This window comes from Hydra viridissima, unplaced genomic scaffold (genome assembly GCF_058129835.1).
Source record: "Hydra viridissima isolate aposymbiotic clone 2 unplaced genomic scaffold, HvirCarnegie_v1 scaffold_3, whole genome shotgun sequence".
Taxonomy (NCBI): Eukaryota; Metazoa; Cnidaria; class Hydrozoa; order Anthoathecata; family Hydridae; genus Hydra; species Hydra viridissima.
In genome coordinates this window covers 4,296,851-4,311,822 of record NW_028324302.1, presented here as the reverse complement: position 1 = coordinate 4,311,822, position 14,972 = coordinate 4,296,851, and the positions used below count along the sequence as shown (strand labels likewise).

Here is a 14,972-nt window from a genome sequence, read left to right as displayed (position 1 = left end):
TATTTAAATTGGATGCTTTTCCATTAATCTACATACTTTTGAGAATACTCCCTCTGTTTCGATTGTTGGAAAACTGAATTTATGCCAAATATTTTCAATTTCAGTGGTAACTAATCTGTAACATTCATGAGCAGAAATTGATCCTTTGCATTTAGCATCTTCATTTCTACGAACATAATAGCAATATTTCACAACTTCTGTTTTTGTAGGAATCATTGCAGTCGGAAATTTAGAACCTTGTCCAAATGTTAAGTTGTCAGTTTTACTGCGAGTATGAAATGTTGCCATAATACAATGTGTTGCTTATTATTAGTTATATTTTATTTTCAATTACTAAAAATAAAAAGTAGGGAAATATATATACAAACAATAAATATACTATGTATAGAGACTAAAATGCAACAAATAGAAAAAACCAAAAATTTACATAGTAGCATAGCAAAAGTTCTTATGCTGACATGATATCATATTTTGAAAGGTGATGAAAACAAAAGGTTAAAAATTTTTTAAAGGTTAAAAAGTTAAATTTTTTAAAGGTTAAAATGTTAAAAATTTTGAAATTGAAAACTTTTTTTTGCTTAAAGTTTTTATGTAAATAGAATGTATACCCAAAAAAAAAAAAAAATTGGGGGGCAAAAATTAGGGAGTGTAAAATAAAATAAAATTAGTCTACATAGTTTTTTATACTAATTAAAAAACTCCATAGTGCTGCTTGTAAAAATTTAAAAAAAAGCATGGTTTTGACCCGCCCTAATATATATATTTATGTATTTATAATTGTATTTATTACTATAATAAAATTTATTATAATTTTTTTTTTTCTAGTGAAAATGGCATAATAAACTACAAACATGTTTACAAAAGTTAGAAAATCAAACTTTAAATATTTTGTAACATTTTTTACATTGGGAGAATTAGCTTCTTGTGTAACAAGCCTCTGCAATCCTTGTGATAATGGTGGTATATACTATGTTTTAGTTAGATTCTTTATATTTTTGAAAATATTTTCATTTTGTTTTTAAAAAATTTCATAGAAATCTAAAGAATTTTGATTTGTTAATTTATTTTAAAAAACAAGATCGTTTAAGAATTTATTTTGGCTTTAAAAACCTATTTCTAAGTTTTAAACAAGGTTTTAAAAGTTGATAATTGTTTTGTCCAAATTTGTTTATAAAAGTAAAAAAACTTAAGTTTCTTTTTGTTTATCCGAAAGATGGGGCTGTATTTATAGTTGGTCATTTCATTTTGAATGTTATTACTAATAATTGAATACCACTGCAAATAACTTTTTAATCAAAAGTAAAAACAATAGGTAGAAAAATGATTTAAAAATAGGTTTATATATATACAACTTTCATAAAATACTTTAGCTATTATTGTGGCATTTGATTTTGTGCTAGGCCACATAAATGATGCAATTTATCCCTGCTTCCTAAATCCAGGGTATTTGTTCAAATATACTCCTCAATATTTTGTTATATTTTAGTTTCTGTGGTAAATTAGTATTGGTGTTTTTTACTATCAAAATATTGTAATCAACTTTTTCTCTACTAAATGTTACAACTTCATTTTGTCTTTCTCTAATATTTTCTAATAAAAAGTTTCTTCTGTTTCCTTATGAAGTACAAATACATTGGATTTGTGTGGCAGCACAAGCATATAAAGATATCTGTTACCATCAGGTTTAACACTTACTTTATCTTATGACTACTGGGAAAGATTAGTATTTGGAGATTCTAAAGCTCTCTGAGTAATATCTGTAAGGTATACAGTGCTTTCAATAAAAATAGCCGCATTAAGATTTTCTTGCTTAAAGCTTATTTTAAGTATTACAAAATAGAAACTAAAGAAGATATTGAACTATTTTTTTTTTTAAATGCAAGAAATATTTTTGTTAAACAAATCTTGCATCTTTGATGACACACTAAAACATACAAATTGCATATAAAAATGTTATCAAACATAGTAACAAAAATTATAAGTAAAATACTGCAATACATTTAAATTGGTGCAGCAAAAATAAATATCTAAACTAGTATTTAAAATATCCACCATGTGCTTTTTTGCAAGCTGATTTAACAAGATTGTTGCAAATTTTGGTTAGAACTCTTTTTTAAATAACATCTAACCCTAACCCTAACATCGAGTTCTTGCTTTAGACTATTTATGGATCTTATTTGAACCTTGACCATTTCTTTGCCCATCCAAGCCCAAATGGGTTCAATTGGATTTAAATCTGGTGATCAAGCTGGCCTGGGCAATAAATCTACTTCGTTTTCTTTCATCTATGGTTTAACTATATGGGCAGATGTCAATATTTTGCTGAAACTGTCACCATTCATTTTGATCAATCAGCATGTCTATTGATGGAACCATGCAGTTTTCTAGTGTCTCAATATAGGTTTCTTGGTTGATTTAGCCTGTACAAATGTTACCCACATCTACTTCATTAAAGTTAAAGCAGCCCTAAATACCAACACTTCCACAGTCACCTTGCAAACTCGGTTTAACAAAGCAATTACTATACTATTCAGATTTAAAGTTTTTGACAAGAATTTGCTTTCTCTATTCATGACTTCAAAGTTAATTTTATCACTGAAAATTACTTGATTCCAATTTTTCAAAAATTACCCAGTTCTCTCCTTACATCACCTTAATTTTGTGAGCCAATCTCTGGCCATCAGCATGGGTTTTCTAACAGTTGCATAAATACCAATATTTTTCTTGTATAAAATCTAACTGTATTTGAATAAAGAAGCTTTAATGATTTTTATTGAAAATGTTGATTAATACATGATAACTAAGCCTTGGATTTGCTCTTACTTGATGAAATTAAAGACTGTTTTTGAGCTCAGTAGTTTTTTTTTAACCTTCCAAATCCTGCATGAAACTGGATGCCATTATCATTTTAAATGTTTTAAGGGTATTTCTGAAGCAATTCTCTGAAACTTTTAATCTACTTGTTATTTCTATGTTACTGATCTTGAGCTATCCTTCATACCTATTATTTGTTACTTTGCTGTTTTGTTTATTGCTTTTCGATCCATTTTCTGTGTTACTTAGCTTTTAGATCTAAACAAAATATTTAAAAAGGCTTTAAATGTAGTCATCATAAGCAATTTTATGCAACCCTCTATAGCAAATTGTCAAACTTATAGATTAATTAACAACATAATTACAAATAACAAAATGGGTTGAGAAGAAAGTAGAACAGAGATCAAATAAGAAGTTTGTGCGCCTATTATTTTTTTTACAAAATTTTAACCTAAATAATTTACTGCATCTGTTTTCTTCTTTGAAGCACTATAGATTAATTATTATGCTTGTACCCCATAGCTTTTCATCTGTACTTTGCATTTTGGTTAAAAAAAGTTTTTTAGTTTATATATATGAATAAGTAGTTTTTTTAATACATTATTCAACATTAAAAATTAATTATACAGTTAAATTTGTGTGAAAAAATGTAATCAGATAAATTTTGTATTTATTAATTAATGTATGCTTAATTATTAACACCCTACATCTTTTATGAAAAAAGATAAATATTAAAGAAAATACACACAGATCCCTCATTAAGTGCACCAAAAAATCCAAATAGAAACTGAAGATGAAATTAAATTGTTAGCCAGTAAATCGACAATTGTAAGAGCGCTAAAAAAAGCACAATCTAAAGTGTAATAATAATAATAATAATAAAAAAAAAAAAGTGGTTGGATTTTGCACAAAATGATGAGCAAAAGCTTAAATTCTTTTACAGAAATGTTCTATGGTTAGACAAGTCAAAATAAAATATCTTAGGAATTGATGGTTATCTAGTATGGAGAAATAAGGGAGAAACTCTGTAACTAAAAAAAGTTAAACTCTAGCATAAAAACATGTTACTAGAGCAGTTTTAATCTAGGGTTCTATTGCTGGTCTGGGGTTGGTAATTTCAAGTTTATTTATGAAATTATGATGAAGATTTTATTGTAAGAAATTATTGTTATTATTATTATATATCTATTAATATATACATAATTTATGATACTTAATTCATAATAGATAAAAATGCTTTTCGTTCAACGATTTCTCATAAAATGACAGTTTTAAAATTAGTCCATTTTTAGTTGCAAAAATATTGAGCCTCTAGTGAATGCATGCTAACAGTATGATTACTTTTGAAGGATTCTGTATTACATTGAATCTAAAACTGAAATTAAGATTTAAAGTTTCATAATCATTTATTAGCTGTTGGATTATAGTCTGCTTTTAAAAAATAAAACAAATAAGAAAGAGAGTTAGCACGGTTAGTAATATCTTAACTGTGTTGATGATGCTCTTTTCTTCACCTATCACAGCAAGAATGTCTTTAACAGATTTAAAGTTTATTTCTCTCTTTCAATTTTGATTATCAAAAAGAAAAAAATTCCTGAAACAAAAAAGTTTGTTTTATTACTTTCTTTTGAAAAGATCTAATTTTAGATAAGTTTTGTAAATTATATGTTTTTTAATTTACATATGTTTTGTAATTTGTATATGTTAAAAAATGTAAGGAAGAGTATGGTTAGTTGTAATCTTAGAGTAATTATCTATGTTATATTTTGCTTCCACAGAATATTTTTTGCTGATTATCTTTTACATTGTATTTAAGATAAATGGGGTGAGTGGACACCGTGGAGCTCATGCAGTCAGAACAATTTGTGTGTGACTGGTTTTAAACAGCGGAACAGTACATATAGGGATATATTTGCTTGTCTCTCTTGTTATATGAGATATGAAAATGTTTCGTGTGGTTTTAAAAATAATAATTGTGAGCAATACTGTAATTCTCAAGATGGAAGCTGTACATGTACTAATCCTGGATACCAATTAAATCTAGATAATAAAACTTGTTCTCCAAAGACTTGCGCTCCTATAGTTCTAAGACCTTGCCAAGAAACAACCTCAGATGGTTTTGGAAGTTTATGTCAACAAGCAATCTCTATTTGTGATGAAGGTTTGTCTTTGGGTGAAAAATGTCAGCTTTCTTGTAGCAATCCCAAACAATACTCTTTAAAAAAATTTATTGGTTTGCCTTTTGGAGAAAACTATGATGATGCAAAAGATTCTGTATCATGCATTTACCAGTCTGGAGTTATGAAATGGGACAATGAAGATTTAAATGATTACTTTTGTCGAAGATCAAATGACCCCCCCAAAAATCTTACACTTTCATCTAATATCCTATTAGAACATGCTCCTATTGGTACTGTAATAGGAATTTTATCTGCAACAGACAAACTAAATCAATCACTCTCATATTCAATACAGCCAAAAGTTGATCAGTTTTATATAGATAATAACATGCTTAAAAGTATGATGGTTTTTCGTCTTCCTAATGCAAATGATAGTATCTATTTGGTAAATATTCGTGTTACTGATAATCTTGGAATGTTTTTAGAAAAAATTTTTGCAATAAAAGTTAAGAACATTAATGATCCCCCTACTGATATAAAAATAACTCAAATTACATTTAACAATCTCACTCCAATAAATACTGTAATTGGAGTTCTTTCTGCTATTGACCATGACACTCTTAATCCTACTTATACATCAGAAGACTACAACTGGTCATTAGTTGGTGATCAGACATATTTTTTTCTCAATGGAAGCAGTGTAGTTCTGAAAAAGAAACTTGATGTCATTACAGACTCTGTTAAAGTAATCCGTGTAAGATGTGGAGATAAAGATCCAGATGAAAAGTTTCTAGAGAAAGATATCAATATATATCACTCAAATATAAACGACCATCCTGTAAATATTACACTTACTCTTAGAACTCTCTTTGAAAACCAATCTGTAAATGAGGTCATTGGAAAACTTTCTGCTATTGACCTTGAAGGTCAGCCAATTAACTTTCTCATTTCAAATGATAACCAAACATTTGGTATATCTGGAATAAATTGCAGTTTTTTGGGAAAAAGTCTGTTATGTGAAACAGATATCAGTAAGTTAATTTTTTCAAGTTGGTTTTTGTGAATCCAAAGTAATTTGTAGGTAATTCATTTAGCTATAATATTGTCTATTATTTATGATCATTGATAAAAAATTTAATTTAAAAATTATTATTTTAACTGGTATTTATATTTATTTATTCAATTTTAAAGTTCTTTTAAAACCTCTTGACTATGAGACAAAATCTGAGTATTTGGTTCTTATCCAAGCAACAGATGTTCATGGGGAATCAACATCTGCTCAATTTCAAGTAACTGTGGAAAATGTAAATGAAGCGCCGTTTGGTATTAGAACTATTGATGCTTATATTTCTGAAAACAGTTCTCCAGGAGCAAAGAGTGCATGCATTGAGGCAAGTTTTTTGCCATTTTCTGTGTAGCTTTTGTTGTGGTTTACAGTTTTTCTTTTTACTTCATTTGATGTATTATCATTAATATAACACACACTCTTATACATAATGTCAACATTCAAGTCATATAATTGTATATATATTTATACATAATAGCACTCTTATATGAGTATAAGATTTTATAAAAAACAATAATAATAATATATATATATATATATATATATATATATATATATATATATATATATATATATATATATATATATATATATATATATATATATTGGGTGTTTTAAAACTGTCTTTCTTCTAGAAGCTAAGAGCAAAACAATATATAGATTATTTTAAGTCAAATGCCAATAAGCCTCCAACCATCTGTACATTGAAAGAGGAAATTCAGCACTGCATCAACAAAATCCAGCCACATTTATGCAAAATGTTCTAGGAAAATTTAAACAAAAGAATACATATGTGCCAGCAAAGCCTTGGAGGCTATTTGTCTGATGTGCTATTCCATACATAACCATATCATATGAACTTCATGATTCAATAAAAAAAAAAACTTCAATTTAAAGAAAAAGAAATGTGTTTTCTGTTCAATTCAAACCATGTGTAAATTTTGGAGCACCCTGTATTAAATCTATTGTTTGTTTAAATTAAAATCTGCTACAGCAGATTTTCGTTTTTTTTCCATATTTTTGGTGTACATTCTTTTATAATTCACCGTTTTTTTCAAATTTGTGATGAACAGCTTCAACATATTGTTCTGAGTTGTTACTTAAGCTAATGTTATTGTGTTCTACAAAGGGGCAAATTCGACATTAAAACATGTATTTTCCATGAAAACTTTTAAGAAGTTTTGACCCCCATCTAAAGATATTAATTGTATTAAGATTATTAATACCTCTTTCATCAATTATAACTTTGATAACTTCTTGACATAAGTAAAAATCTTTTAAATCAAATATAAACTGGAAAGAAAAAAACATTTGCTTGGATACATAGCAGCTAAGAGATTTGTCTAATAGTACTTTTGTTTATCTGAAACTCATAATTGATATTTTTATTATGAACCTATTCTACCTAAAGTATATTATACATAATATGAATATACTATATAATATCAAGTATGCTGTATAATATAGAATTTATATTTAACATGAATTAATATTTAAAGTAGCCTCTTTTTGCATTTATGCATAATTGGATGCAACAAGGCATGGATTCAATCAATCTCATGCAATAATCCTTTGGCAATTCTGCCCAAATCTCTGAAGACTGTTTTTTAAGATTTTCTATTAAAGTTATCTTATATTTGGCAAGTTTTCTGTCCAAATCCAGCTCCATACATGCTCAATAGGATTGAAATCAAGCAGCCAAGCACACCAAGGAATAACTTTGTAGCCTTTCTTATTGAATATTTCAGCCTCCACCTCATTGTAACCTTAATATAACATAGTTAGATGAATACTTCTCCTGCTTCTATTTTTTAGCATACACTTTTCCTTTGCTATTTAGTGCCTCAAAACTAGCATCATCACTAAAAATTACTAAAGATCATTTTTCAACAGACCAGTTGATTCTTTCTTGGCCCATTTCTATTGTTTTAGGTGGTCTTTTGCAGTCAAAAGTGGTTTTTAAATGGCGATCCTTTGGTGAGTAACACCTTTCTCACTGTTTTCTTGCCAATTATAACATTCTTTAAGGAAGAACTTTTTGGAATTCTTTAAAGAAGAATTGAACTTTTTGGTTAAATTACAAATGCTTATCCTAAGATTTGATAAAGTCTGGTGAAAAATGATATTTTTGTTTCTTTCAGCTAACTTTAAAGACCTATCAAATCTTTGACTTTTCATTTTGTCATTTAATGCTCCCAGAGATACTTTTCTTACCCATTCGATCTAAATTTTACTAGATCAGATTTGGCATTGATTATTTTCAAAAACTATTTAATATTTCATGAAAGTATTTTTGGTAGGATATTATCTAATTAATAAATAACAAATATTATCATTTTCAGAGGAAATGCAAGTCAGATAAATGAAATAAATCAAAAATAACACATTTAATTTTAACCTAATGGCCATTTATTCCCAGGTAAAAAAAATAGTAACAAATTAATTATTGTCAATAGATGTATTATCATTAACATAATAAAGGGAAGCGTTGCACAGGAACTCTTACTCTAGCTTAAAAAAAAAGATTTTAAAACAACCTTTTGCTTCAACAATTTTATCATCAAAATACATAAATTGTTTTTTGCTACTATATACATATACATATACATACATACATACATACATACATACATACATACATACATACATACATACATACATACATACATACATACATACATACATACATACATACATACATACATACATACATACATACATACATACATACATAAATATCTATATATATATATATATAATATATATATATATATATATATATATATATATATATATATATATATATATATATATATATATATATATATATATATATATATATATATATATATATATATATATATATATATATATATATATATAGAGAGAGAGAGAGAGAGAGAGAGAGAGAGAGAGAGATCTTTTCTTTAGGATGAGCTAGTCTCTTCTGGAGTTGGAACATTAATACCTTGAGTACCTGATACCTCAGGCAAACTGCACAAGTAACTTGAAATCTGTCGCCATGTTAAAAAATGATATTTTTATCTAAAAACCACTCCCATGCTAAGCATCTTTCAATACAATCCAACAAAATAGTTCAATACAATATACAACTGAAATGATATAAAATTAGTTTTCTTGACATTAAGTAAAACAGATAAAGTGCACCAAAAAGAAAATGATAACTATTGTTCAGATTAATCCTATTTCAAACTATATCCAAAGATTCTAAGTGGAATATTTGATTGCCACGTAAAATCTTCAGATCAAAATTTTCAGTACTATTTTAAATTTCTGATCCCTACTAAAAGATATTCCTAAAAAAGATACTACTAAAAGTATAATAAACTACATAAACTCAATGCAACAATCCTGTCCACATGTTATTTTTCTTTTTTTTTTTTTTTAATTTATAGGTGTTTGATCCTGATTTTAAGTCAAAAGTTACATGTGGGTTTGATGTTGAAAACAAAATTTTTGAGATTAAAGACATGTGTTTGTATGTAAAAAATGGAGCATCAATTGATTATGAAGAACAAAAGAACTTTACTATGAAAATTTTATGCACTGATGATGGTCAACCTCCATTATCAACTTCAAGCAACATTACTATTGAAGTTAAAGGTAACTTTTTATGTAAATTCTTTCTAATTCATGTTAAATGAATTTCATCAGTTAATTTTTAAATAATTTATTTTGATGTTCAAAATCTCAGATTGAACTTTTTTTTTCATACTTGGTTTTAATTTCATAATTTATTTTAATTTAGATTTAAATGAAGCTCCGACCAGATTGAATTTTTTTTTCATACTTGGCTTTAATTTCATAATTTATTTTAATTTAGATTTAAATGAAGCTCCGACCAGATTATGCTTAAACAACACTCTCATAACTCCAGATATGCATAGTGCTAATTCTTTATTAAGCCAGATATTAATTGAAGATCCTGATATAAATGAAAGCAAAGGAATCTGTCTTTCCAAAGAGTTAACTAATAAACTGTTTATTGACATGTATAATTGTTCTATCAGTTATGATAGGAGTCTAGGCTATAATTTGTTTATTGGGATTGACTTGACTGTTCGAAATAATGAGAGTTTCAAGACAGTTAACACAAATGGATTCATTAAACTTGATATCAAGTGTTGGGATAAGTTAATTCCGTCAAATGTCATTGAAGCTTCAGATACCTTTGTCATTCAAGGTACTTTTTTTTTTTTTCTTTCTTGTATGTGATCATGGCGAATCATTTGGCATTGGTGTTTTTGCTTAAAAACTAAAAAATGTTTTTAGTGTATAAACTATTGTGTTGCTTCCCCGTGTTTTAATGTTTTGAATTTATTCCAGGAGCGCCTTGTCCAGAACCACTTGTGCAATATGGTTCTGGCTGCGAATGTCTTAAAGGTCTCACTGGAATAAACTGTGACCGCAATAAGTCTTTATGCATCAATGATCAATGTTCTTCAACAACATCATGTTCTACTTTTATAAAGTCAAAAACAAGGTAGACAAATATAATTAATTCTGCTTATAATTTCATGCAAACTTGTTAAATGCTCATAAAGTGTAAACATGTAAATATGTAATATATATTTTATGTTTATATTCTGTGTAAAAATATAAGCAAGTAGCAAAGAATATATTTTAATGTTTTATAGGGAGACTTTACATATAAATTATATTTTACACTGATCTTTGCTTTCAACTAGTATTAATGTTAAATGATAATAAATTAGGTTTGGATTTCTAGATTTTTATTCAAATTCAATGAATTTAATACTTTTTCAAGCTTTATTTTTTATTTCAGATGTGTTAGTGGAGAGTATGTGCTTCCTGTGTTGCTTAATACTGATTTTAAGACATTCTATTCTGGAGATTTTCGTTATAAAATAGAGCTCTTTGTCAAAAAAACCTTAGAAGGAAACTCAACCTCCTATCCTATTTCTTGTAGGTATTTCTATTGTTTCTTTATAACTAAATGTTTAGTGAATTCTTATACTGACAGTATCCCTTACCAAGAGAGGTTTAGAATTGATATTGTTCCAGTGTCAATTTTATAAATCATTATTAATAAAAAATATTTATTGAGAAAAAGGTTATTCATTTTCAATATTGATATGGATATTGAAAATGTTTGAATTGCAAGTTTTACAAAACCAACATTTCTCATAATCTTATCTGCACAGGGCTTAGAAAAATACTATCTGGACCTAGCACAGGAAGGGGGTAGATCTGTCCACAGCTTATCTCTTGTACAAGTAATTTTAATTTAGAATAATCATCCTTTTGAGGTCTTAAAACACAGAGTTATCAAAAGTAATGTTCAGCACCTATCACCACTTTAAATGCTTTAAAAAATTTCTTCAAAAAAGGTTTTTAGAGATCAAACAAAAACCACATAGTTATACCTATTAAATCACATAATTATGCATAATTATCCCCATCATTGAAACACTTATTTAAACAACTCATTTTAATAAGTTTGAAATGCTTAATTTTCAGAGCACTAAACAAAAAAAGAATGTTTAAAAAAAATGTTGTTTTAGCTAGAACAAAGTGAAGATGATCGGCTGCATTAAATATGCTATCATACATAGAGTTTGCCTCCCCAAAATTGTTCACTTACCTCCACCAAAATGTTTTACTTCTACTGATTTTAAATAATTCTTATATTGAATTTTGCAATTTTAAATTGATAGTCATGAAGTTGTTAAGTGTATGAAACTCCAAAATGTGAGGAACTCTGTCTACATGCGTGAAGAAAGCTCTGTGTGTATGAAACTCTGTCTTAATGCATGTCTAATCTGTATCACCATAGATTAGAGGTGTCTCATTCCACATTCAAATTTGTCACAAACAATAAAAAATTAAAATTTTTTTTTTTGATGCAAATAAATGCAACAAAAAAAGGTCAAAGGCCTTTAAAAACATACTTAACAAAACCAAATGCACCCAGAGATTTCGACTCAACTTAAAATTGAGACATTTAAGCATAAACACTGTATTAAAAAATATACAGTGCATGTAAACATATATACTGTGCATGTAAACATACTGTGCTAGAGATGACATAAAATAATAAGTGTTAAGAATACAAACTAATACATTTTAGCCAATATAGGTGGAAGAAGAGAGTACCAGTATCTTATTTATAAGAAGATTGTTCGTCATCATGAGCTCTAGCCCGAATGATGTATAAAACAGGTTTTAGTTCTTCTAATTCACAGTTTATGCAGTGAAAAATGTTGTAAAGCTTAATATCCAAAATATGATTTTTGCTTTGTGTAATGAAAATAGACAGGGTTTTCTTTAATCCTTAGAACATGTTGTGTAAAAGCTGATGGTACCCTTGATCACTAAAGTTAGAAATTTATAAGACAAAAATAAAATGTTTATTTTTACTGAAATAGTTTTAATGAAAATTAAAACTTTTAAGATTTTGAGCGAAAAACTTTTTGTTTCCAAAAAATTTCTACTTTTTAAAGTGACAAATGGATCTTTATCACAAATGTATCTTTATGACAAATGTATCTTTATGTCTTAAGTCTACTTTTATCCAGGCTACAAATCTTAAAAATTTATGGTTTATTTTTCAGCCAGAAAACGCCGCAATTCCATTGTGTTTTTTGTTGAAGCAGCATCAGAACAGCCAATAGGTTCAAATTATATGTATGTCAAATTTATCCTTATGGATCTCGACTATAATTTAGTTAGCAGTATGCCTCTATGTAAAATGTTAAACAGTAATGAACAGCTTCATTGCATAAATGATGCTGACTGTGAAATCATGAAAAGGTATGGCTTTCCTTGTACACCCACAGTAATTGCTGGGAAATCCGTTAGCAGCATTGAAGACAAGAAATCAAGCAACTATTCATGGATTATTGGACTGATTGTTGCCATTATTGTATTAGCTATCTTGGTTGTTGCATTTTTTGTTTACAGAAGAAGAAAACAGAATTCCTCTGACAAGGTTTAAAGTTACTTTATGTTCCTTTTTTTTACATGGAATTTATGTTGTTGTGCATGTTACTGTCAGACTTTGAACTTTATCCAGAAAAGACTTAAGTAACACCAGTTTGAAGTTTAGTAACCAAGGTAATCTGCAAAAATCTGTTCTAGTAATTTTATTTAGGCTTTTCAGAAAGGAGTAGACGTTTAGAGTTTTATTGTTTTGGAGCACATTTTTATTATTAAATTAGATTAACCTCCAAAACCTGACAGGTATTTCTCACTTGAAGTAGAAAACAACATTGAAAATGATTGTTCACATTGTAGGGTAATTTTCTAAAAGTTTGTTTATCATTTGACAGTTTATAACACTGCAGTCAGACTTTAAAAGGAAGTTATTATAAGTGTAATAAGATATTTATAAGTGTAATCAGATATTTATAAGTGTTGTCAGATTTTCGTTTCTATTAATAATTTAAAGAACTATTTATTTTGTCATTCAATGAAATACTACAAATAGTAGAGGGTAATTAATTCAATACTTAAAAAATGAAATTTTTTTATCACATTTACAAGCAGTAGGCAATTGAGTATTTTGATTGAGAATATTTTTTTTAAATTTTTAATGCTTATACTTGTCATTTTTATTAATATTTTTTTTAAAGAATTCGGCTCCTATTATTTTCAATAACCATATTGATGGTTCACGTGAAAGCAGGGTAAGTTGGCAATCTGGTTTAACAGTTTCATCTGAGATTTTATTGGTTCTATTTTTGGATTGTTTCTAAAATTTTTTTAATTCATCGTCTACGTTTATTAAATCTTCATTCCTTAAATGTTTGTAAAGTTTTACTTCTTCTTAGATATTTGATAACAAAATGTCTAAAGAAGTTTACATGAAAAAAAATACTGCAGACAATTGTCAGCCGAGTGAATGCAAGAATAGCAACATCGAAACGATGAAAGATAATTTTTATTCGTCTGATCAAAAGATAGATCATACATACAGCACTACCAATAGACGCGAGTGTAAAGAAAATGTTCTTTATTCTGATGTAACTAAAGGTTTCTACAATTACATTGAACCAGTAAAAAAGTCTTTTGGAAATGAGTTCGTTTCAAAAAATGAAGACTGTGACAAATTAAGTCACAAAAAAACTATAAGTTAAACTTCAGTTTAACTGGATCACTTGCTGATTTTTTTTTTTCTTTTTTTTTTATTTATTTTTACTTTTTTGCCATTGACTTATTTTTTAGTTTCTTTTCAGCAGTTACAAGTTCAGATCCGGCTTTCTTTATACTTAGAATTTTATAAGCCGAAATTAACACAAATTAACATAAATTAAAATTACGATTCCAACATTAACGATTGCAAATTTGTTTGAAAGATATCCTTTTTTTATGTTTAAGTTAAAATTTTTTAATTTTTATATATATATATATATATATATATATATATATATATATATATATATATATATATAATTTTTTTAATACTTAACTATATTTTGTATTTTAAGCTCTTAAGTAAACTTGTGAAAATGTATTTTATTCTTTTAAAATATTGTATGCTATTTTATGAACGCCCAGTTCTTTAAAGATTTCACGATGTTGTAGTTATTTTTGCAACGCCATAAAATAAAGCTCAACTTTAACTTTGGTAATAAATTCAAGTATTTGCTTCCAGGAAGCAATGTAATTTTTTCTTTAATTACCACGGTATTTTAGCAAGAATACAATTTATATACTTAAAAAAAAAATTATTTGCATTGGAAAATAGTTTTATCGCGCTGATTTTTTTAAACTTTACGAAATCCCGCTATAAAAAAAAAGCGATCGTTTGATTTTGAAACATAACAACACCATCCTCCAAAACCAAGGGAACTTTGAAATAAAATGCTTTTCCATGAAAGAAAAACTTTTAAATTAATTTAAAAACAGTTTATACTATTTGCTTATAAATGTTTTATTTATTCTTGTTTTATTATCAACGGTATGTCTCTTAACTGTTTGTTTTTTTT

At 27.2% G+C, this 14,972-nt stretch overlaps 1 protein-coding gene across 1 annotated transcript; it reads left to right on the top strand.

Annotated features, from left to right (window-relative positions):
• The first annotated feature begins 823 nt into the window (after positions 1-823).
• LOC149890664 (uncharacterized) lies at positions 824-14,271 on the top strand. The gene is made up of 10 exons (XM_090081186.1): positions 824-960; positions 4,631-5,965; positions 6,126-6,325; positions 9,417-9,624; positions 9,845-10,204; positions 10,348-10,504; positions 10,808-10,947; positions 12,597-12,973; positions 13,617-13,670; positions 13,815-14,271. Exons 1-10 carry the CDS (start codon positions 852-854, stop codon positions 14,118-14,120), a joined length of 3,246 nt encoding a protein of 1,081 aa, XP_089937312.1. The 5' UTR covers positions 824-851; the 3' UTR covers positions 14,121-14,271.
• Positions 14,272-14,972: the final 701 nt, after the last annotated feature.

Bases quoted from the DNA above. Each gene is read 5' to 3' on its own strand.
- LOC149890664 (XM_090081186.1), top strand. From the start codon at position 852: ATGTTTACAAAAGTTAGAAAATCAAACTTTAAATATTTTGTAACATTT. The intron at 5,966-6,125 runs GTAAGTTAATTT...TCAATTTTAAAG, and splicing joins GTTATGTGAAACAGATATCA to TTCTTTTAAAACCTCTTGAC. The intron at 10,948-12,596 runs GTAGGTATTTCT...TTTATTTTTCAG, and splicing joins AACCTCCTATCCTATTTCTT to CCAGAAAACGCCGCAATTCC.